The sequence below is a fragment of the Anguilla rostrata genome, chromosome 4, assembly GCF_018555375.3.
Source record: "Anguilla rostrata isolate EN2019 chromosome 4, ASM1855537v3, whole genome shotgun sequence".
In the NCBI taxonomy this organism is placed as follows: Eukaryota; Metazoa; Chordata; class Actinopteri; order Anguilliformes; family Anguillidae; genus Anguilla; species Anguilla rostrata.
In genome coordinates this window covers 23,606,972-23,629,990 of record NC_057936.1, presented here as the reverse complement: position 1 = coordinate 23,629,990, position 23,019 = coordinate 23,606,972, and the positions used below count along the sequence as shown (strand labels likewise).

At 41.8% G+C, this 23,019-nt stretch overlaps 3 protein-coding genes across 3 annotated transcripts; 1 reads left to right on the top strand and 2 right to left on the bottom strand.

Annotated features, from left to right (window-relative positions):
- Nucleotides 1-1,057: 1,057 nt before the first annotated feature.
- Nucleotides 1,058-7,260, bottom strand: plvapb (plasmalemma vesicle associated protein b). Its single transcript, XM_064331576.1, has 6 exons — nucleotides 6,651-7,260; nucleotides 5,956-6,043; nucleotides 5,007-5,713; nucleotides 4,247-4,364; nucleotides 3,997-4,051; nucleotides 1,058-3,301 (listed from the first exon to the last, which is right to left on the bottom strand). The coding sequence occupies exons 1-5, from the start codon at nucleotides 7,035-7,037 to the stop codon at nucleotides 4,020-4,022; spliced, it is 1,332 nt and encodes a 443-aa protein (XP_064187646.1). The 5' UTR covers nucleotides 7,038-7,260; the 3' UTR covers nucleotides 1,058-3,301; nucleotides 3,997-4,019.
- A 3,518-nt stretch (nucleotides 7,261-10,778) lies between these two features.
- Nucleotides 10,779-15,022, bottom strand: babam1 (BRISC and BRCA1 A complex member 1). Its single transcript, XM_064331575.1, has 9 exons — nucleotides 14,883-15,022; nucleotides 13,679-14,094; nucleotides 13,440-13,498; nucleotides 13,188-13,308; nucleotides 12,851-12,929; nucleotides 12,720-12,744; nucleotides 12,384-12,513; nucleotides 11,549-11,635; nucleotides 10,779-11,123 (listed from the first exon to the last, which is right to left on the bottom strand). The coding sequence occupies exons 2-9, from the start codon at nucleotides 14,087-14,089 to the stop codon at nucleotides 10,923-10,925; spliced, it is 1,113 nt and encodes a 370-aa protein (XP_064187645.1). The 5' UTR covers nucleotides 14,090-14,094; nucleotides 14,883-15,022; the 3' UTR covers nucleotides 10,779-10,922.
- A 534-nt stretch (nucleotides 15,023-15,556) lies between these two features.
- On the top strand, nucleotides 15,557-21,985 carry ushbp1 (Usher syndrome 1C binding protein 1). Its single transcript, XM_064331574.1, has 14 exons — nucleotides 15,557-15,886; nucleotides 16,917-17,050; nucleotides 17,164-17,303; nucleotides 17,661-17,824; nucleotides 17,920-18,129; nucleotides 18,276-18,553; nucleotides 18,637-18,777; nucleotides 19,180-19,268; nucleotides 19,349-19,478; nucleotides 19,648-19,876; nucleotides 20,216-20,374; nucleotides 20,532-20,629; nucleotides 21,128-21,250; nucleotides 21,508-21,985. The coding sequence occupies exons 1-14, from the start codon at nucleotides 15,824-15,826 to the stop codon at nucleotides 21,671-21,673; spliced, it is 2,124 nt and encodes a 707-aa protein (XP_064187644.1). The 5' UTR covers nucleotides 15,557-15,823; the 3' UTR covers nucleotides 21,674-21,985.
- The last annotated feature ends 1,034 nt before the right edge of the window (nucleotides 21,986-23,019 follow it).

The window sequence follows — 23,019 nt, the reverse complement described above, 5'->3', positions numbered from 1 at the left end:
GAGACAGGGAGATGTGGGTGTTTCTCTGTGAAGGACCAAACACGACCATTACTCTTCAGAACACAAGGTCACAGGCTAGACCAGTACTATAAGCAACAGAGTAGGTCTTTGTGTTTTGCTTCCCAAAATATACTTTACAAATCTGATGGATTGTTCTGTTGTACGTAAAGGTAGATGGGAACTGACTGCTATTTAAAAATGATTTTAGGACTTTAAGATGACTTTAGGATGACTGTAGGACATCCAACCATGCTGTTTGTGAGATACTGTTCTAGTGTTTTATGTAATTCTTAAGTGGTGAAACATCCGTGTTCTGAACTGCATGGGAAATATAGGTTCTTATGTAAACACCCATTCACCTTACATCTGACATGCTGGCAGACATGTAAAAATATTTTGGTGGACTCTGATGGTTTATATTAAATTAGGAATTCTGAATAGTCAAAGAAACAATGGCACAATTCAGAATGTGCCCAGACACTTTAGTAATGGTAAATAATATTTACTCAATCTGTAGGATGAAGATAGTAGGTGTATTGTTTTCATTTAAGCTTGGACGAAATCAACAGGAAAAATGTTTAAATAATGAAATTTAATTAAATAAATTTAATTATATACATCTAATACATTTTTTTTTTTTTACATGCTTACCTGATTAATGCAATGACCTTAAATCTGTAGTTCACAATGTTTAACTGCATATTGCCATCAAGCTCACAATGTAAAAATGGATGAGTGGAGCTGATAAGCCTTTAAAATGAAGTGGTTACTGGGGAAGCCACGTATTTGTTTTTCATTCCTGAAAAAAAGATGTTTCTACTATAAATATTGAAATATATGGGGAGGTGGTCCACAGAAATCAGATCCAGTGTCATCGTTTTATACTGAAAATGCTGATAATGACAGATTGCAAATTACAACCACATTATTGTCATTATGATTTTGTTGGTTTAATTTAATGTTATTATAATCCAATGTATACACAGCACTTCAGTATAAAGGTTCTCTTGGATTGTGGTGATGAGGCTTGAGAGTAATTAAACACCAAGAGAGTAACTTCAATTGCTCACACTTCACACTTTATTAAGCTGTTTTACACACACTATTAAGCCATCTTATTAGTTAATATTAACACGACAATAGACCTATGCTTCTAAGTAAAGGTTACAATGCACACACACACTTCACCTAGGTATATATTTCTATATTATTAATAAGGCATACAGACTTCACAACTCAAACTGATGTAGTAAGTAAGTTAGCTGTTTGAGTGGTTCTGTTACAGGGAAAGTTGACTTTCTTTGCTTGCTTCTGGTCTGGTTACCGTCCGTGTCTTGGACACGCCTCGGCTGGCCGTTGGCTTGGCGTTTGCTTCAGGGCTAGCAGCCTTCAGCTTCTGAGTCCGCCCGTCGCCGGGGTCGCGTCCTGCAGTGGATTGGCTGCCTCCAATCCACACACACGGCACTGAGTAATCTACAGTGCCAGTTTTTATACTCTCCTTATCTGTCAGATGTCTACTTGTCTGTGTCAACTTTGCGTCACAAAAAGTTCTCACACCCTTAACAGTCTTCTAATACAAGTTAAAAACAACATGTTTATAACAGCAACTCTACTAACACGTCAAAAATACACACATCAAAAAATATATTTAAGCAACTTTTTTAATATATGTCAAAAATATGCTCACAATATTTAGCACTCTCCTGGCGCAGATCAAATACATGTTTATAACCTTTGCGGTCTTACTTCACTAAGTTAAGTTGAGCACTCCATTTTATCTGAGTCACGGTTAGGGCCTCTCCTGCCTAGCGTTGTACAGGCTTCAGTCTTGTCTATGTAAGACATACGCTAGGCTCCCTCTGGTTGCTAATGACAACCCCCCCTCTCTCTCTCCCCTGACTGCAACTTATTTTCCACAGCACAGAAAATATGAATTTTGCTCCCTTTAAACTTCATCATTCTGTAATGTCACAAAATGCCTAAAATACGGAGAATTTTTTAAATACCCTCTACTACAGTCATTTGTCACCTTATATCTTTTAAATTGATGGAATCTTGAAACAAGTGGTCTGATTCGCATCCATACATACTGGCACAAGTTATGGAAACACTGTACTTAACAAAGAAATTTAGTACACTTAAAATGTTTATCTGTGCCCTGTTTTTGTTTCTCAGAGCCATTTTCATCTGTAAAAATGTATTCGGAACAGCTATATTCTTGACCACAAGAGGTAATGAAGTGACCATCAGTAAATATACTCATTACATATTACATTTATTATGCTAAAAAGAGAAATAGAGCTGACCATTAATCATCAAACTGTGTTTATAAATGCAGTGTTTCCATAATTTGTGCCAGTACTATATAACATGCTACAATTGATCATTTTAAATTATTGTTTTTTTTTAAAAAGCCAAGTGTAGCAAAGTCAATGCCACACTCTCCAAATACGATTGTTTCCAACAGAAACCACTGCACATCTAGAGTACCATGAAAAGGGTACTTTCCTGAGTTTATAACGGAGAAATACACATATTAATTTTATCTTTTCCTTAGTTTCAGTGGGTTTTTACATTGATTTAATGAACTAGATGATTTTTAGATCAAATCCCAGCTACATGGGGATATGGGATCTGAGTAAAATGTTATCCAGTTATGTGATTATGAAGATGAAAATGAGTGAACGGAAAACAGAGGTAGAAAATGGATGAACGCAGAGGGAAAAGAACACCCCACACTATTCTTGAGTGAGCATAGTATAATGGCCTATTTTACACAAGGATGCCACTGGATTCTGCTTGACCTTTGATGAATGGTGGATTCCCAGGGATACCACCTCAAAAGTGTTTTTATTCACAGTGGTTTCCTAGGGAAACTGCCACAGAGTATTTTCTTTTGGGGTTGAACCCCTCCCAAAAACCTTTACCCTTATTTTGGTCCTAAATAAGAAATGTTCCGTTTATAACGTCACAATAGTTTTGTTTTTCACTTGTATAAACATTTGTATGCCTGTGTCTCTAAGGGATAACATACAAAAAGATTTTACACACATACTGTACAATAATACAACAAAATCCAAAAACAAAGTTGATTGCTGCAACGTGGTCCATCTCCATAGTCTTTTCAGTCCAAATGTGCAGATGGCCACAAAGACAATTTTTACACACAACTTTTATTGAAAATATCCCTATTGTTACAGTAATTGAGTTTAAATAAACAACCTCAACAGCAGAGCAGATGGGATTTTAAATGACTTTTGTTGTTCTCATCTAGTACTGTGTGGGGAGTTACCCAGACACTCTGGAATTAAAAGAAAAGACAAAAGTACATTAATTCCATACAGTAATACATTAATTTGCCTAAACCTTTCATGTGGTTTTTATATACATTTTGAACTATAAAATAACTTTATTCAAAGTGCTTTCGGAAACATTATATTTTGTGCCTCTTTTCTTTATGGGTCAAATCAAATTTTCTCTTTCACCGGCTTTTTTCTGCCACTGCTTTTTTTTTGGCTGGCCTGTGGCACCATTTTCTTGTGTTGTCTTATATGAAATAAGTTGTGTCTGTATTTGTCAATTATGAAAAATGCTTCAGCTGTAAAGTTAGCAAAGATAAAAGCTGACGTAAGCATTGTCAGCTTTTACTGTAGAAAATTAATTTTGTCAGTGCTGACTGGAATAGTTACTAGATGTGGCAAATAAAAAATTACCCTTACTGAGAATATTTTAATGCTTGCTTCTGCTACTGTGTTACCTCTAAGTGTCTTTGATATAGACTTTTATAAAGGCAATGTAATGTACTTGTATATTTAAATAAATTCTATATAAATGTGTTAATTTAAATGCCATTTATTGTGCTCTGTAAGTCTTGGTTATGTGAAGAATGGTGTATACATATAGGCTACTGTAAAACTCCTCCAGATATCACATATGATGGTTTAAAGTTTTAAATTTCAGGTGGGTGGAATCAGTGTACTGATAACTGGTACTCACCCAGGACCCGTTTTTGCTGGCTCTCACGGCTCCTTGACTGCTTTGTTCACATTGGCTGTGGGTTCAGAAAGCAAAATATCAGTTGCTGTCTGGGTATCATAAGCGATTATGTGAACAGGGCAGCTCTGTGTGAGATCTGGCTGTTATGTAGTGTGTAGAGCAGTACCAGAACCCCAGTGTCAATGTAGCCCTTAACACTTAAAACTTGTGATCCCCTGTCAGGTTCCCTGGCCCACTTGGTTTATTGTACCTGCTCTGCTCACTGTTGGTGTATCTATCCGGGGAGCCGTGACTTGTCCACTTGGTGTATTCTGCTGCTGTTGGACTGGAAAGCCACTATGCAGTCCGGCAGGTTTTGGTCCAGATGCCTGAAAACATTTTTTAAACATATGTAAGTGTATTACATTAAGTAAACAAACTACATGTCTATAAAAATGTTGGGCAGAATGCTAACTTTAATTAACACTAAATGCAAAAATTTCTCTTTCTCTTTATCTCTCTCTCCCTCTCTCTCTCTCTCCCACACACACACACACACATATATTATTTTGCTAGACTGCAGAATCAAAGGCACAGTAGCCTCTAACATTTATCATGCCTGCTTCCTTCTCTGAATTAGTGTGTGTTATCATTTCTTCCCATTTCCTTCCTCTGTTGGGCATAAAGATCTTTTCTTGACCTCCTGTTCCTTTGCGATGTGATCTTTGACAGTTTTCCATTCCTGTCTCTCCTCACACCACGTCTGAACAGCAACAGTTTTGCTATGTTAGCGTCTGTGAGGCTAAGGCTTCCTTTTCTTATTGGCAAGGTCTGCAAGAGTATGAGCTTGCAGGTATCTATGGTTAAATGAATGGCCTCAGATTACTGTGCTTATAATTCTAAGGCAGTGTTCTAGAACTCAATTTCTTCCAATTATCGGTGTTGATTGTTACATCAGCATTAGAATGTTCAGTGTAGAGCTTTCTAATCACATATTTGTGACCTCACACCTTAATTGGTGTCTCACTTACTTTGCCACAGCTGGCACTGAGGCTCTGGACCTTGCTGGACAGCGTGCTGATCTCTCCGTCCTTCACTGTAATCAACTGTTCCTGCAAGCTCTTCTGACTGCGCAGCCTGCCCTGCTCCCTCAGCACCTGCTCCATCTGCTTGTCGTGGGTGTCCAGCATCTCCTGGCGGAGCCGCTTGTACTCGGAGGCCTCCATGCTGCGGTTCTGCCGGCACTGCTGGACGCCCTCTGTCAGGCGACTGTTCTGCACCAGCAGCAGGCTGCTCTGGCCCTGGATCTCAGCGACCCTGTTGCCCACGTTGTTCAGGTAGTGCTGAAACTTGTCCTCGATCTCTCGGGACAGGCTGGAGCAACTGTATCGGATTCTGTCCAGCAGCTCTTGATGCTTGTCGCAGGTCAGGTGGAAGGTGTGTGTTTGAGGGAACAGGTTTTCTATCCTTTTCAGGAATGCATTGGTGACAGTCGGGATGCCCTCCAGTGACTTCACAAAGTCTTCTTTGCACTTCAGTGAATATTTCTCTAGCTGTTCTTTGAGGTTGGCCTTGTCCCGCCTCAGCTCAATTGCTTCCAAGCTCAGTGCCTCTCTGGCTTTGACAGCACTGTCCAGTTCAATACTGAGGTCTTGGACCGTCTGCGTGAAGTTGGTCTCCACCAGTTTCATCTTTGCTTCCGAATGTTGGATCTTTGACAGCAAGCTTTTCACTTCACCTAGCAAGAAGGAACAAAATTTTGTCTGAGAAAGATACTTGACAGATGTTATTCAGATATTTATTCCGATGTAATAATTTATGTGATTTTGGTCATTTGATTATACAAAGATGTCCATATACTTCCAAATAGACATTGGTCACAGTTGGCAGAGAGCAAGATGTTTCAGTAGACAGCATTAGTGTAGGATATGTCATATATGCTTAATTACACCATATTATACAAAACTCAAGCACACTTACTGTTTGGAGTTGTGGTCTGAGCTCCAGAACACTGGACAGGGGTAGAACGGGTCATTTCTGCTCTTCTTTTATCAGATTCACACTGAGTCTGTTGATCAGAATGTTAAAATATTCGTCAGATATTAGTTATTAGAGTCTGCTGAATTTAAGATCTAGGCAATCTGGATGTTTTTCACTTGAGTTCATGTATATTCTATCTGTTGTGACCCAAGTCATTTGGCATCAGCTTTTTGTTGCCTAAACCTTTTTGTATACACTTACGCAAATCATTGTGGATAAGAGCATAGGGATAAATGTGTCTAAATATAAATGGATATGTAACTTTTATAGAAATAAAATGTCATTTGAAGAATTAATCCATGCACGTCACTGAAAGTAGCCACGGAAACACACACAGAGAAAATGTCTTTACATATTGCAACTTCTCATATAGCCCAATCATTTTTTTCACCTATTCCTAACAACCTGGTGAAGTAAGTGGTGACCTTGAAGTGATCAAAAAAACAACTCAGCACATACTGTTTCAATCACAACATACTACTTGACACGTATTTTGTTCTGAATCAGAAAAAAACTACTAGAATTTTTTAGCCTGTAGAAAAAATTCACTGTGACCAAACAAACGCATTGTAATAAGAGCTACCGGTCATTGCAGGCACATCTTACTAAAGAAGGAAAGTGCTTCCAATTCTCACCATTTTTTTCTGAAGGTCAGACAGCTGTTTCGCTGTGCTGTTGGCCGCAACCTTGGTCTTTTCCAGCTCTTTTTCTGCACTCCCCTTCTCAGCCACTTTCTTGCTGAGCTGCTGCGTAAGATCAGCCTTCTGTTGCTTGAGCAACCGGATGTCCTCGGTGAGCCTGTTGAAGCTCTCCTCCAGGTCCAGCACCCGCTGCTGCTCTGCCGACTGCTCGGACTTGCCGTACACCAGGAAGATCACCAGGCTGACAATTATGAGGGACTGAATAAGTGAGGAGAAGAAGAAGACCATCCTCATGTAGTAGCCACAGCTCTTTCCCTTGGACTTTTGGATGTCCTTGGCTTCCAGCCCAAACTTGGCTCGTGAGTAGCTACTGTTGTACATAACCGTTTCTCTCTCAAGTGGCACCAGAAACCACACTTACGAAACAGTCGGCCCTGCAAACGTTGCTCTTGTTAGTTAAAATTCACCCCCTACTGTGAGGGAGGGATGTCAACAGAGGGTTAAAGCCCCAGAGCCAAAGCACCTGCCAGGTCAGTGAATGCCGCTACGCTGTCTGCCCTTAATGAGCCAAGCGCGTGGACTGCAGTTGTAAACACTCCCAGCGAAATACGCGGCGCTGCAGTGTTTATAAACGCGGCGGCACACTTCCCATTCCACGCTCCTTCCTGGCCCTCCCCTAGACACGGCTCCAGAGGTTATCATAACATCACACTGCGGCCAGGGAGGTGCTTCGGCCTCACTCCGTCATTGTTAATGCTCTCGCTCCGCACTTCAAGTGACAGCTGTTTGCGTTAGTTACCAAATTAGCTCAAGCACCAGCGACGAGTGACATGTGGCAGACTCACTTACACTTTGACTCGTAGCGTCTTGTTAGTGAGACTTCACCCTGAAGAGTCTGACCCATCAGACAAAAAGGTTCACCTCTTGCTAAATGGCAAAGTAATATCAAGGGATACTACTGAGAAAGCTAATTTAATGTAGTCATCATGTTTTGCCCATAGAGTCCATGTTTATCTTGCATCTGTACGCAACCATTTTATTGTAAAAACAATTATTAATCAAAGCGAACAAATAACTAATATGTGGTGCCAATAATAAAATGGGTGGAAAAAAACTAGATAAATGAAAACAATAATCTGACATTCCAGCATATCTTATTATTTTCTGTCACACGCACAAGGACTTGGGGGATGGCTTTGTCACATTTCCTCAGATTTTACTCACATTCAGGAATGTCCATTATTGAACTGGCAAATGAAAAAATGTCTCCCATGTGATTCAGTCGGAAGCAGCTAGGGTTTGGGTTACCACAGAAGTTCCGTCCCAAAACTGTGCCAAGCCCTCTCATGCTGACAAATTGCTGTCTGTGAGAGATACACCTCTCTTCTGGTTTGTGATAATTGCCTTGTTGTACTGCACTAAAGAAACGTTTTATTGATTAACCTAAAAATTTACTTCAATTTATAATACCTATAAATATATATTTTTTGTTTTCTTGTTTTTCTATTTTTTCATTTAATTCAATTTAACCTGAAAATTTTCATTTGATAAAACCTAAAAGAAAAAAATAGGTAGAACAAATTGAAGTACAAATTTTGTTTTTCCACTGCAGCATTTTTTTCAGTGTTTATGGCCTATTGTGTGGAAACGTGACTGCCTTAGAGGAAATGCACAAGCTTCAGCTCCAGTTATAATCATGTGGGTGCAGGTGGCACAGCTGTTGGTGCAATGTATTCTCCCATGTTGGGAAGAAAATGGAAAAAATGAAGGCTGCTGGGGGAGGCAGGTGTTCTTAAAAAATCCCCATGACCAAAACTTACTGCCAGACACCAGGTACGGTTAGAAGCCAGAAAAGTGACAAATTAGCAAATCTTTCCCCGGGTCAAAAATTCCATCTAGCGTACATTATTTAAAAGAGGGATAAAAACATCTTGACGTGCCCTCCAGCAGTCGGAGGCTTTGTCCTGCAAACTGGAGACGTCATGGTGGTAAAATGTTAGGGACAACAATGGAGACCTGTCAACCCTTTTGGAAGCGAGGATAACAAATATTCCCAGCAGTGCAGGAGGCGACGGTCACGTTTGATCTTCGGCGCAGTTGTTTGCTGGATGACGTCGGGGGCTGAGGGGTGTGAAATGTGAAAATAACGAAAGCCAGGGGTTTTCCTGTCAGGCATTGTCTTTTTGCCAACCTGGCTTCACAGGAAGGTGTAATTCATGGAGGTATTTTATAGTGACAAACTCTGAGTAACTACCAGGACAGATCTCAGACAGTCCTCAGGACAAAGACAGGAAATGGATGAGGAGATAGAGATTTGCTTCAGTGTGCTGGCTGTATGCTGATGGTACTGGAACAAATATGGAGGAATTCTGCTTTTTAAACGTCAACACAGATTGCCTACCACACCTTGAATTAAAACAGTAATTGTTCTGCATTAAGTACTTTTTTGCAAGAGATCATGAAACCATTTTTACTGCATAAATGACATATCAACACAGTTTGAAAGAAGAAATGCAAGGAAATCTGTAAGCAATGAGCAATTGTACAATTGTTCCTTTCGCAGTTGTGATAAATCTTAACAGCACTAGGCTTCCACTCATTCTTAAAGAAAATATTTAAAATATAAGGAAGGCTTCACACTTTGCCAGCTATTGATGACAGCATGAATCAAGCTACAATGGCAAATTAATGACAAATTTATAAACATCTGCTTCCCTTACACTCAGACACCATGCCAGGGAATTTGCAGACTAGTCAGCCATTAATTGAAGACATTCCGCCGCCACCTGGTGGTGAAATAAAGTGCTGCTAATACCAATAGTTCACATGATGTTTAAAGGATGTTCAATGGGAAATTAGACACCTTCCTTCAAGACGATACAATCAGCAGAAGGGCCTTCTGTGATCTAACGGACATTACAAATGGAATAATTTAATTAGATTCTAATTGCAGTGAATTCCAAACAGGTCTCTCATCAGTGCTCGATCTGCTGACCAGCTGAAACTTAACTTGAACCTAGCAGCCACAGGTTTTTCTCTCCTACACGCACAGGGTAATCTATGGATGTCAGTTCATTAAACAGGAATGCACAGAATGGGGAGAACAGCACATGGTCAGAGGAAGGTTTGAACCCCAGGCATAGCCACTGCTTCCTCATTCTGCCCTATGAGCCGATATGCTGCATGTAACACAGCGTGACACAATAACTGACATTGCTTCTACCTGTATCTCAAGTGTCTTTAATGGCCAATTTCGTAGGCCAACAATTTGATCACTACTACTAGTGTGAAAATGAATGGAAATTAGGTATCAAGGTTTTTAAAAATAATATTTTCACTTACAAAAATACAAAAAAGTTATTTAACAAAAAATGCAGCAGGTGAACGTTACCTGTACAAGGCTACGCACACATGTTGGGCTGAAAACAGTATGATACACAACTTCACTAAAAATACCTGGTCACAACCATTTATACATACAACAACGTCTGAGATAACAGTTCAATTATGCATAGATAATAGTATATCAGAAGTATCTAACACTGTCAAACTTCGTTATTCTATTAATTTAGTTAATTTGTAGTATGTTGGCATGTAATCCCTTTTAGAAGATACTCATGAAATGTTGTTGTGTACTAATTAAATCCATGCATCAGAGGAATAAATTACAATGACAGACTTGACTAAAGATGAGGAATTCATTTTTTTTCTTTAATCCAGAGAAACACCTTTAAAATCAACATTTTTGTACAATGAATGTTTTAGTGCACTCGAAAATTCAGTACTATGCACCACTTAGCATGGTTAGAAATCTTCCCTTTTTCCATTCAACTATCCAGTCCTACCCCACATTTCTCTGTTTCTGTCCAGAACAAAAAAGAATAATTGAACAAATAATCAGTTTAAAACCCCCGTCATTAAAAATACATTACAACAGGAAAGAAAAAATGGAATAAGTAAATGACTACTTCCTCCCGACTGACTAAATATGTGTAAATAAGGGATGTGGAGAATTTTTAATGACTACCACTTACAGGAAACCACGACTCACAGTAACGCACAAGCAAACCTGTATTTCTTCATGGGATTTGTGACATTTTCTTATCAGGCTTTCCAAAGGACAGCCATGTGTGACGAGGTCTCCTTTTGAAGCTTGTGCCATGGATATCACTCAGTGCATGGGAGGGGCCGTGGCCCAAGGAAACGACACGCCTCCTCGTCCCAGTGTCAACAGTCCTCCGTACTTCCCACACCCGCCTGAGACAATCAAACAGTGGCCTCAACCTCCTGAGGCTCCTCCCCTTCCAGCAGGCTGTAGGAGGCGTGGCTTTGGAAGGGCCTCTGTAGGGGGTGTGCCAGGAGCTTGGCCATGCAGTTGTGCAGCTCGACGGCAGGGCCACACAGTGACACCTCAAACCGGTAGCACATGCCTTTCGAGTCCAAGTCACAGAAAGAGGTGTAAACATCCTGCCAAAAAAAAAAAAAGCATTACACGTGAGGAATGGAAGGCTGTGACAGCAATAATGTGAGTTTGCCAAGAATGCTGTCCCTTTTCAGGTTTCGCCAGCTACAAAAACACACACACGTACGAGAGAGAGTGTCATCCATTGCATTTAACTTCAAAGCTGTGACGCAATGAAAAAGCTTGTAACACGTTTCAACATTTTTTTAGCGGCATCCTGAGTTTCACGCTTGCTTGTGCAGACAGTTACTTCGTGTTCCATTTCACATATGAGGAAAAATAATACTGCCTCACAGTTCCACACTGAATAAACACTCGCAAATGAAAAGGTTAATTGATTTTTTACAGTTTCCTCTTAAATCATGTTTGTATCATCTTTGAGCCTCAGTTTCCGCAAATCCGTTTTTGCAGTAAATTCCACAGGTCTTACCTTCCAGCTACTCTCGTCCCCTTGCTCCTCAGCACCATTGTGTAAATAAACCACATCAAAGAAGAAATAAGGGGACTGCAGCATCTTCTACAGGAGGAGAGATAAAGCGTACATTAGGAAGCATACACGCAGATCTCCTGCAGATATTACAGTTCGCTCTCATAAAACACGTGGATCGTGCGTCTCGGATGATCTCACGGACAAATATTTTGGCATGAAAAACAGAATTACAAAAGGGATGGGCCCCAACGGTCTGGTATTAAATGTGGACTGTGCCCTATGCTGACTGTGTGGCAGCCCCAAAGAGTGAAGCACAATTCGTCCAGGAATGGGATGGTTCGGTCGGCCAGGATGATCTCAAAAAGCACCACTGACCCCTGGTGGTCGATGAGGTGCCTGCAGGTCTTCCTGTTGAATTGCACTTGGGCCTGTGTGAGTACAACTATCAAACTGGCTTGCCATCCATATCAACAGTGGAGGCTGCAGCACTGAGTGCTGATGAATATATGTTTAGTCATTCCAAATTGGGGAAAAAGGAAGGTAAAAGCATTTTTTTAAATCATGGAGGCAGATTCTCTCAGGGAATCTACAGAATCTAAAACACCCCGGTAAATAAGGTGTTGAATAAAGCTATTCACAGTTGTGGCTCAGTTCCATTTCAATCGAGTCAATTCAGGAAATGAACAGAATAATGCATGTGAAAATAATAATGCAACAAGCTCATTTCGATCCATGAGTTGAATTCAAACGCATTTCCTGAACTGATGTAACTGACCATATAACCCTGCCTGTGTGTGGAGGGGCAGTTCCACATGCACGGGGCAAAGACACTCACGCTGACGGCCTCTGAGGGGCTGAACTGCAGCTGGCCCGCGTGCCGGTTGTAGACCAGGAGGGTCCGCACCACAAATGGAGGGGGAATGGTCTGCACGTTCTCCATGAAGGGCAACTCTATCTTCTGCAGGCTGCGGGGACACCGGTGAACAGCGGCAATGTGTTTCAGAGCATGAGAGGTCAAACAATGCAGTTCAACAAACACACAGTAAAAAAGCACGTCAAAAACCAGACATTCAAAAATATCATTTAAAGTCATTCTGGATCCACAGTCTCTATTGACTCCGCAACAGTACAACAATGTGTATCATGTGGCAAAAAAGTGAGAACGACTTACATAACATTTAGAAGGTCTTCAAGATCTGTTTACAGCATTAAGGAGAGAATGTGCGTCTGTTTTCAAGAATAGAGGCATTGAGCACTGACCCAACCAGTAAGCAGAGATTAATCATTTGAGTGGAAGGATACTGAAAGACTCGCAGACATTGGTATCCAGGTCATACAGACAGCTGCACAGCTCCCGGGGGTCAGAGGTGAAACCAGACAACTGAAAATGGAAAATATGATAGAGAAATATTAATACACCTTGGCACAGTAGAAAGCCAGTAACACATAATTACACCTACAGTCGCTATGCTATAATAGTGGTGCCAGTTAAAAACATAGATATAACATAAAACTAACCAAACAAAAAGCAACTTAATGTTGATGTAAATTTCTGATGCACCCAGAACAATATGCTTGCATAGTGCTTAGCATAAAGGAGCGTGAAAAGGTAGAAAGGGTTCAGTATTAATGCACTTACCCACAGGGCGTCATCGTTCACCACCACCAGGGCAAACTCGTGACGCTTGTCGATCCTGTGCTTTGTCCTCACAAACATCTCGATCATCTTCTGAGAGACGTTTAGCGCATTCGTTTTGGATCTGAGGCACGTGAAAGAGTTGAATCAGTACGGGCTTGAGTGCACTTGTGATCATAACTATAACTGACTTTATGAGCCCTTCATGGAAAAACAGAGACCCTACAAAACACTTCCATGTGCACAAAGACTTACCCATTAAAGGACTCCAGCTTCTGCAGAGACATGTCTTCTGACAGGTCCAGACAAATTATCTGTTCAGGAAAACAACTCTGACTGTGACACATGTTTGTCCTCTCTTCCATGCACAACGTTGACAGGTTTGCAGAGATATGTCACAAAATAAGTATCGGTCTCCTTACTTTTGAATATCAGACAATGAATGAATAAACCTATAGCATTTCTCAAACCCTGTTCAGCCCAAAATGTCATACCACTTTCTCTGGGCAGTTGACTCTGGGCGCTCTCAGCTGGAAGTCTGCGGTGGGGGGCAGGGGGGGTGCTGGAGAAGACAGTGCTGGTTTGGGCCTGTCTTTGGCAGGGGGGGTTGTGGTGCTGACTGCTGCAGGGGTTGTGGCGGCAGCAGCAGAGGTCACAGTGACGGTGGCGGTGGCGGTGGTGGCGGCGGCAGCGCTGGGAGGGCTGTCGGTGCTGGCGGCCTCCCCCTCGCCTTCGCTGCGGCTGCCCACAGCCGGCTGGGGAGTGCCGTTGTTGCCGATGCTGCCGCCGATACTGCCGCCGCTGCTGCGACGGTCCTCCGCCCCCTCTGGGTTGGAACGAGTCCGAGGCCTCAGCTCCACCAGCCGCTCCTCTCCATCTGCTGGGCCTGGTTCCGGCGTCTCCATGGCAGCTGGTCATCACATAAGTAATACAGGTTGTAAGAAAACTGGCAAAGGTGCTTTGTGATGAGGAGCATGCTGTAAAGACAACCACCGCTTACAGTATGTGTAGCTACAAGCAACTAATAACATTCTTTTATTAGATAGTAGATATAAAATTACCTTTAAATGAATGTAAGACAATCATTTCATTCATACAGACATGACATGAGTTTAAAACATCAATTCTACAATCAGGACAATTCATTCAACAACAATTCAAAAATATTCAGTGTGACGTGACATTACAGTACGACATGACACGACAGGGCGTTACAATAAGTAACATTAGAGTTACAGCTGGACATTATGGAAGCAGGTTTTACATTAACATTGAAATGGGTGGCGATACATATTATTTTACAAGCAACTAATAACGTGTCTAAGAAGCCAGTGAGTGTTTTGTTAAAAGTTAATATCTGCATAGCTAACGTTAACTGTCTTGGATCTAGCTATCTAAACTTGGTAAATAGTGGATGGCTAACCTAACGCGGCCAAAGCATTGCCACATAAGCAGCAAATCAAAAATCGGGTAACCAAGAATAATTAATGCAACTGAAAATAAAACTAGATTGCCGTCGATGTAAGTTAGTTTACCTAATCAGTTAGCTAATGCAGCGTAAAATTTTGGGTGTAAGAACTTACCGAGCTGACAAGCTAACCAATGCAGCAGCTACATACTGGAAGACTAGCTAGTCCAAAACGTTTATTCTATACAGCTACATAAGCACAACAACATAATCAAAACCAATAACGTTACCTTGTGATATTCAACAAGACATACGGCTTTGTAATGGTAAATTTCTAGCGAACTGAAAAACATCTAGCTTCTTAGTTTACTTTCCATTAGCTATGTCATGTATACGGCCATCTTACTTACCGGAAACTACGATTGATTCAGGAAGAGTAGCATCACTGGTAATTGTAGTTCTGTGCGAAATGGTTGAATAATAATGCTGAACTTGGATGACTAAGTTTAAAAAAAACAAGTGAATAAACCATGTATTATTATTATTATTATTATTATTATTATTATTATTATTATTATTATTATTATTATTATTCGTAGTAACAGTAGGGCATTGATTCAGTCCACCTTGTGTTGAATGAGAATTAGCAGAACATCCATTTTAGTTATTTGTACTGTAACCATGCGAAAAACCCAAATACCTGTTCACTTTTGAAAAAATTCCAGCTATGAGCAAAATGCAAATCTAATGTGGCAAATATATAAATATCTTAAATAATTTAGATTTTTATACCACTGATTGCATCTGAAAGATCACCTTCTGCCTTGTGAGTATAACCATATGGACTATGTGGGGATAGGAAAGCAGTACATTTAGCTGTGGGCAATGACAGGAAGAGATGTGGATAAGAGAAACTGGGTGGGGGTTGTTAGCACAATGTTTTTCTCTTGCAATATGCCAGTTACATTCATCGGCTCGAGGTGTTGCAGATGGGATAGAGCTTGAGAAGAGTTCTTGTGTGTCACTAACTGGCCAGATGGGGACGTCACAGCACTGAGTCTGTGTGCTGAGAGAGGTGGGGATGGGAAAGACTTGCAGCCAGCGAGCACACAAACAGGAGGTTGCAACCAAGAATCTGGAGCCTTTGGAAGGTATAATTATATATACCAAACAACAGAATAACAGTCTCTGCACAAAGGCACAAAGCCCTGCAGAAGTTGGAAGCTAATCCATGGACAGTGCAGAATGGCTAGGAGATCAGAAGGAAGTTCTGACTGAGGAAAAGAGAGCTGAGGTAGGTTCCGCATATCTTTTCTGTAGCTTAAGTGTAGTAGCAGGTTTTCATCTGGCTTAAAACACTTTAACAGTGTGCTTTCCACAAAAATTATCCTGCTGATATCCTTTCATCTGCATGTATATTTCTAAGGCTCCAGATGCACACAATGAAAATGGCATATGCTGTTTGCACAGAAATAATAGTGTTTTACATGGAAATATATCCTGTCCCTCTCAAAGTGCAAATAAAACAAAATAAAAGCAAAGTACCAACCTTCAAAATATAATCTTTAGTTTTCAACAAGTTTGAAGGAGAGTACTTTGTGATTTATTTATTCACTGTAAAACCGAGGACACCGTTAAATATTGATGTTAATCATTTTAACACCAAAGATAAAATAACTTATTTTGAGCAAATGTCAAGGTGCAACCTGCTCTGTTGGGTATATACATGATGTGCACTGTTTGCTTGTGTAATGGCATTTCTGGCTTGATATTATCTGCTGCCCCACCCCCTGACCCACTATAACCCCCTCCCATCCTCCCTTTATCCCAGTGACATTAGTACATTGTCGTCTTGGCAGGAAGTGGAGTTACAGGATGTTTCTGTTTCCCCCCTTTCCTCTGCTCAAAACAAAGTATTCTTTAAAAACAACAGTAACCTCAGTCACACAAGTAGAGAGGTCTGATAAAAAAAATATTTATACTCTAAACCGATATGGACAAAAGATAAGCCCGGGGCTCACTGTGTCGTAAACAAGGTAAATTGCATGACATTGGAAAGATTAGTACATTTCTAGTGTTGGCCTATGAGCATACAGCTGAGTGTAATGATAATTGTAAGAATGAGTCCCACAGCCTCTTAGACCAGTTTAAGCTGAACAATTATCATGTAGGTGTGACACATTTTTAGGAGGGAAAGTTTTATTTGCAGCTGTAGACAAAGATCCTGACCATCTCCAAACCAACTTCAGACCAGCTGGATCAGCTTTAAGCGAGGCTGGAACCAAGCTGGAATTTCCCCCACTGAAGACATTCATCTTTGACAGACATGCAAGGTGGAGACCCCAGTTCCCACTGGCCCTTCAGAGTTGGAGGTGGCCCAGTGTGAGGCAGAGATGGGCACTTTGCTGAAGGTCATTGCAGAGCTAAACGGGAGGATGAACGCCTTGCAAACTACCAGGTATGGTCCATCCCGTAGATGATCCAGAATTGCACATTATCAGTTAATGACCAGATAATGACTCTTCTCTCGGATTTTGAAGGGACACATAATGCAGACGTTTTCCGTTGCAGGGACTCAGTTGACAGTGCCACCTTGGGGCAGGAGGAGAGCAACATTCCCACTCCAGGGTCTCTGCCCAATCCATCCTCACAGGGCATTCCTGAGGAAATGGATTTACCCACACCTTCTGAGACTTCTGGAACTGAGAATGGTTGCCATTCAATGCACTTATAGTTAATAATATAGGGGTCACACATTCTGTCTTTGTATTCATCATTACATTGAACAGGGCAGGATTTTAACACAGCAGAACTTTATTTTCCTCCTATCCTACAAGATTCAGTGAACATCTGATAATAGCAAGCATTCTGGCTGCCTGTAATGACGACATATAAAATTGTATAATCTACAAAACCATGTTTCCAATGTAAATGAAAGTGTTACTTATTGAGTAGTCTCGTTTCCAGATGCTCAATCTCATATTATGAGCCTATCAAGTGATGCTGTTTATCAAGTAATTACACTGAAAATATTGGTATATCTCTGTTCTGATAATTTTGTCCTTTAGAGGACAGTGCTCAGCTGTGGATGGAACTGCAGGGGGCTCTGGCTGCTCTAGAAGGTTCAGTGATTGAAGGAAGGACCTGGGCTGCCCCACTCACTGCCTGCAATGAGGAAAAACACACCCAGCACCTGACTGCTGCTACAGAGAGCTGGGTCAAGGCCACACAGGTGTGTCATATGGAATAGCCCACTGAAATAACATTGCCATCATTCATTTTGAATCCAGCATATTTCAAGCAATTTGTGCAATTTTCTGGATGCAGGTTCTGGAAGAGCTGGAGAGAGAGTTTGGAATCTCGTATCCCTCAGAACTCCCTGCTGAGGAGAAGCAGAAATATCAGCACAACGTCCTGTCTTTACACAAACACAACTGCACCCTCCGTGCTACCTTGCAGTGCCGGGAGAATGAGCTATGCAGGTCAAAGGTCACACTGAACAGCTTGAAGGAAGAAAGAAACAAACTGCAGTTAAAGGTCTGTGGTATCATTAGAGTTTTTATTTAATTTTGGGAGGCAGGGTAGTGTGCTTGTGGTGAATAAAACTCAGAGTTTGTTATGACTTATGAAATCATTATAACCTTGACCTGCCATAATTCATTGACTCCTCACCTCTATTTTAGCTGCTTAGCCTTCAGAAGCACATGCATGCTGGGGGCAGCCCCTCCCCTCCGACCAGCCCTTCCAGTTCCTCAAGCGGAGCCATGAGTCCTTGCTGGGCATCCCCCCCTTTCCCTGGATCCCCCTTGCTCCTAAGAAGGCCAACCGCTGCATTTCCAGCATTCGCCACAGGGGGCGACAGCACACTGCCCTTCTCTTCCTCTCTCGGCCCCCCAGTCTCCGGTAGCCCCAGCTCAAGTGTGTCGGGCGGCTTGGAGACAGAGACCGACCGTCTCCAGAGGTTAGACTCTGAGTGGCCTGCGATCCTGCTGATCCCAGCTAAGCATCTCAACATCAGCCATGACATCCTGTTCATTCCTACAGGTGTATAGAGAGGCTGAAAGCAAGGAATGAGCGCCTGTCTGCTGCCCTGGAGAGGAGGAAGGGGGAGTCAGAGCAAATCAGCATGACTCTCAGCAGACACGAGGCTAACAGCACAGCCCTGCAAATGGCTCTGAAATACAGGTGAATTAATTAGTGAAGGCAGTTCACTAATGAAGGTAGTTCAAGACCTGATAGCTAATTGTCATTATAAATGCTAATTGACTTACAGACCATATTCACTGGACAATAAAACATATAAAATATATTCATTCAATTCCACCTTTATTTCATCTCACGAAACCATTGAGGAAGAATCTTCATTTACTGCGGTGTTGAATTACAGACACTAAAAACAGTAGAATTGGACCAGCGTGATACCATAGAATTTAAAAGTTAAATGTTGTACACTCCTGTTGTAGGCTGGAACATAAATTATAATTCAGCATTAGAGACATTATTACTTCCTCCAACATGCTTTATTCCAGAGAAAATGCTGTGTAAAATCTTTTGTAATTCATTGATCATTTGTTGCATGATTGACAGTGAGGAGTGTGAAGAGGCCTACAATGCGCTCCTATGTCTGTATGATAGCAGGAAACAACAGGGCATGCCAGAGCCCAGGGAGGCAACAGGTGTGTGGTCCACAATATCTGAGTCTATGCTGAGTGTACCTAGGCTGTGTACACACTTACTGTGAATCTCATTTTTACAGAGACTGTAAAAGAAAGCCCGCTGCCGAGGGATTTAAAACCAGAAACCACAAGTCCAGAGACTGGGGAATCTTTGCCCACTCTTTCACCACCAGGGGGTGCTAAGGAGGCTGTTGAGCACCAACCCAGCAGGTTTGACTCATACTGCATCAAGTTTAAGTGAATCTTAGAACACAGGTTTATCTAACATAGAGGCATGATTTAAAGACACAGCAGGCTTTTGTCACATCTGTATAGTGTATATACAGTATAACGATCCATTGTTGCAAGTTTATTTATACCCACCCCTGTGTTACACTAGGGGAACTCCATCAACCTTAGAGGGGCAGGAAAAGGTCATTCGAGAGAAAATCATGAAACTGAAGCAGGACAGGGCAGCAGTGTGTGTCCCAGCACGGGAGCCCGATGGAGAGCGGAAACCCAGCCCAGACACAGGCACTCTTCTTGGGTCCAGGAGTCAGGAAACCACCAGGCCTCACAGCATTAAGAGGGAGAAGGCCGCTCTGCTGTACGAGCTGGTTACTGTCAGGGTTAGTTACATACCCAGTTCCTCCCTGCTTTTAAAGTCTTTCTTATTTACATGGGAGCATTTCCATTAGGGATTTTAGGAATATTAGGAATGCTTATACTCCCATGGGAAGGACCATTATTGAACATTCAGCCCACTTTATGAGAAATTTTTTTTATTCCCACATTAGGGTGAACTGACAGGAACTCAACATCAGGCCTACTCTCAGAAATGTTTCTTGCTAATCTTCACTTAAAAGTTACATTGTGAAGGGGTTTATTTTTAAATTGATGTACAGAACTTCACCTTGGAAACATAGGGGCATTTGGGGGGCTCATCCTCTGCGGGTTTCTGTGTTCAGGAGGAGATGTCAGAGCTGCGGGGGACCATCAGGCTGACGGAGAAAGAGAGGCGGTGCCTGGACTGGACGCTGACCACACAGAGGGCCCAGGATGTGGCTGGGGCTCTGATAGCTCACTGTCTGAGGGAGGAGCTGGAGGACAGACAAGCAGACAGGCAGGTAAGCATATCAGCAATTGGTCATTTTCATTCACTCTTATTTTCTACCCTCATCATTTATTCGGTGAGGAGTTGCCGCTTTGATCTCAGCAATTTTGTTGGAATTCAGCGTCAGAGTACTACATGGATATTTTCATACACCTGTGTCTTGGTTTTAGAGGTTAGCTGAGAGGGGAGCAACACTGGACTCCAGCAGGGGCATCCCCGGTCCCCGAAATCGCACCCTCCTACGAGAGCTCCAAGCAGCCCTGCAGCGGTGAGGAAAATGAGGGCCTAGCAGTCGCAGAACTTTCTAGAATTTACTGTAAGATTCACTGCCGTGACTCATGGCTCTCTGCCTGGTCTCAGCTACTTTCACGGGAAGGGAGAGAACCTGCTCCTTTAAGAGTAAATGGCATCAGTCCAATGGGAAAACAAGGGGCAGGCACTCTCATTGAATGTATGTGTTTAGAAACCGTTCATCTGATCAGACCTCAGACCTCATCACAGACATCTGTTGCCTGGCTTTTGGTGGTTGCTTAGAAACAGTAGTCTAAATAACGCTGAATGTTGACACTGGAGGTTATTGTCTTGCTGTTTAATGGTAGCCAGCCAATAGTGCACTGAAGGCAGTGGAGGAAGGGTCAACATACACCGGCCTTCATCTGAATTCACCTTTTATTTTTACTGTGTATGTTAATCATTTATTCTCAGAAATGATTTTGAGCCGGGAGGTCATTGTGTTTTTTTTATTTTTATGTGTGTGTCTCTGCAGGGAGCAGGTGTTGAAGAGAAGAGTGACAGCTGTGCGGGAATCACTTGACACTGCTCTCACAGACAGTGCCACTAGGAGGAGGTACAGCGAAGAAGAGAGGGCACAGCTTGTTCTTGCTCATAGGTAAACGGCTTAAGTGTGACAAGGAAAATTAACCAGCATACATAAAGAGCTTTATTACTTAAAATTCTCTTCCTCCCAAACCTGTTGCTTTGGAAGATGGACAAAGGTGATTTGCTAATTATTTGTAATGCATCATTGCAACAACAAAACGAAAGAATAGTCTAAATAAAATTAAAATTGCCTTTGCTCATCACAAGCTAATTATTTCATGCTGCACACAATACCTAAGATGGCTGACCTGCTCCTTCGCTTTGCAGCAAAGCTGCTGAGACATATCGGAGTGCACGCAGGAAGTACCGTGAGCAGCTGTGGAGGCTTGAGCGGCAGGTGACAGCCATGTCAGAACGTCACATGACCCAGATCACCGGCCTGAAGGCCACGCTTGAGGCCCTGGAATGGAAGAGGGAAGAGACGGTACTGTGATGGTTGCTCTGCACCCCCTCCCTCCCTCCCTCTCTTTCTCTCTCTCTCTCTCAGTACAGATCTGTGGATGGACAGAAAGAAACATTAAAAAAGAAAAACCATTAAAAACTGTTCATATTCTCCAACTGAAATGAGTGAAAGTGCCAGAGCGTAGTGAAAACTTTATTTTCACTATTGTTTTCTACCCATTAGCAAACAGGCCAGTTCCAATGATTGACTTTTGTGTAACAGAAGCTCACGTGAATCGTGTATTGCTGGAATATTGTGCATGAAAACAACTGCAATGCATTAAATTTTTATGCAACACAAAAATGTTCTGTAAAACATTTTTTAAGGCAAGCTTGTTAACAGAATTAATGTTTTTTTTGAGGTGAAATTACCATTGAAGTTTACATTTCAGCAGTCTTGTCCATTCTATAGGTTTGCTGTGGTGCAAACACATATGCCGCCATCAATAATTCATACTGGCTTTGTGGTGAAAAAAAAATGCATGCAGAAATGTAAGAGGAAATAAGAGAGTGTTGAAATGAGCGTGAGGTGACCCAGAGATCTTGTCACCACACAAGCGGGATTGCTGTTTACACAAAAGAAAGAAAGACAAATCAATAATATTACTGGATGACACACACATATAGACAAAAGAAGAGAAAAAAAACATCCCACGACTCTAATACTAATGGACTGAAGGGGGATGGGGAAAGGATAATGGAGGATGTGCTCAGAAATTCCCAGCCTGCCCATTTATCTCTTTCCTTCAGTACCTTTGAATCCCTCTTTCTGGAGTGGACACCCAGTCCCTATCCCTTCCTCATCTGGCTGCCAGCAGCTGTGACTCCTTTCCATGGGTTACAGGGAAAGGGTCAAGTGTCATACCCATGGGGACACAGGACGCTCCAGCTCTTGTTTAAAAGTTTGAAAGAAGGGTTCAGAAGGCCACCCTATACTGTGAGCATCTAAAGGCACTGGCCCTCGCCTAATCCTTCCCTTCCTGGAGAGGTCACTTGGTGGAGGTGGGGGTTGTCATGGGGCAGCTTTTCTGCGTGAGATATAATGATGATTATTACCATTATCACAACCAATTGTCTTCATTAATATATCATAATGGCATTTTTGTGTTTGCCTCTCCAAATGCTCCATTTATTTACAAGGCGCATCATATTTTATGGCATAGCATAGCTTAGTGTATTAGATTCAGTGTTTTTCTGTTGTGAGAAGTAAGAATCTGGGTTAGGTAAATTGTGTATTATAAAAGATAAGGACTGTTTGATACAGAAATAGCATTGATTTTTTCACTTTTCATTCTCTGTAGTAAACCATGGTTCAGGTCCAAAGATGGTACTGCTTTT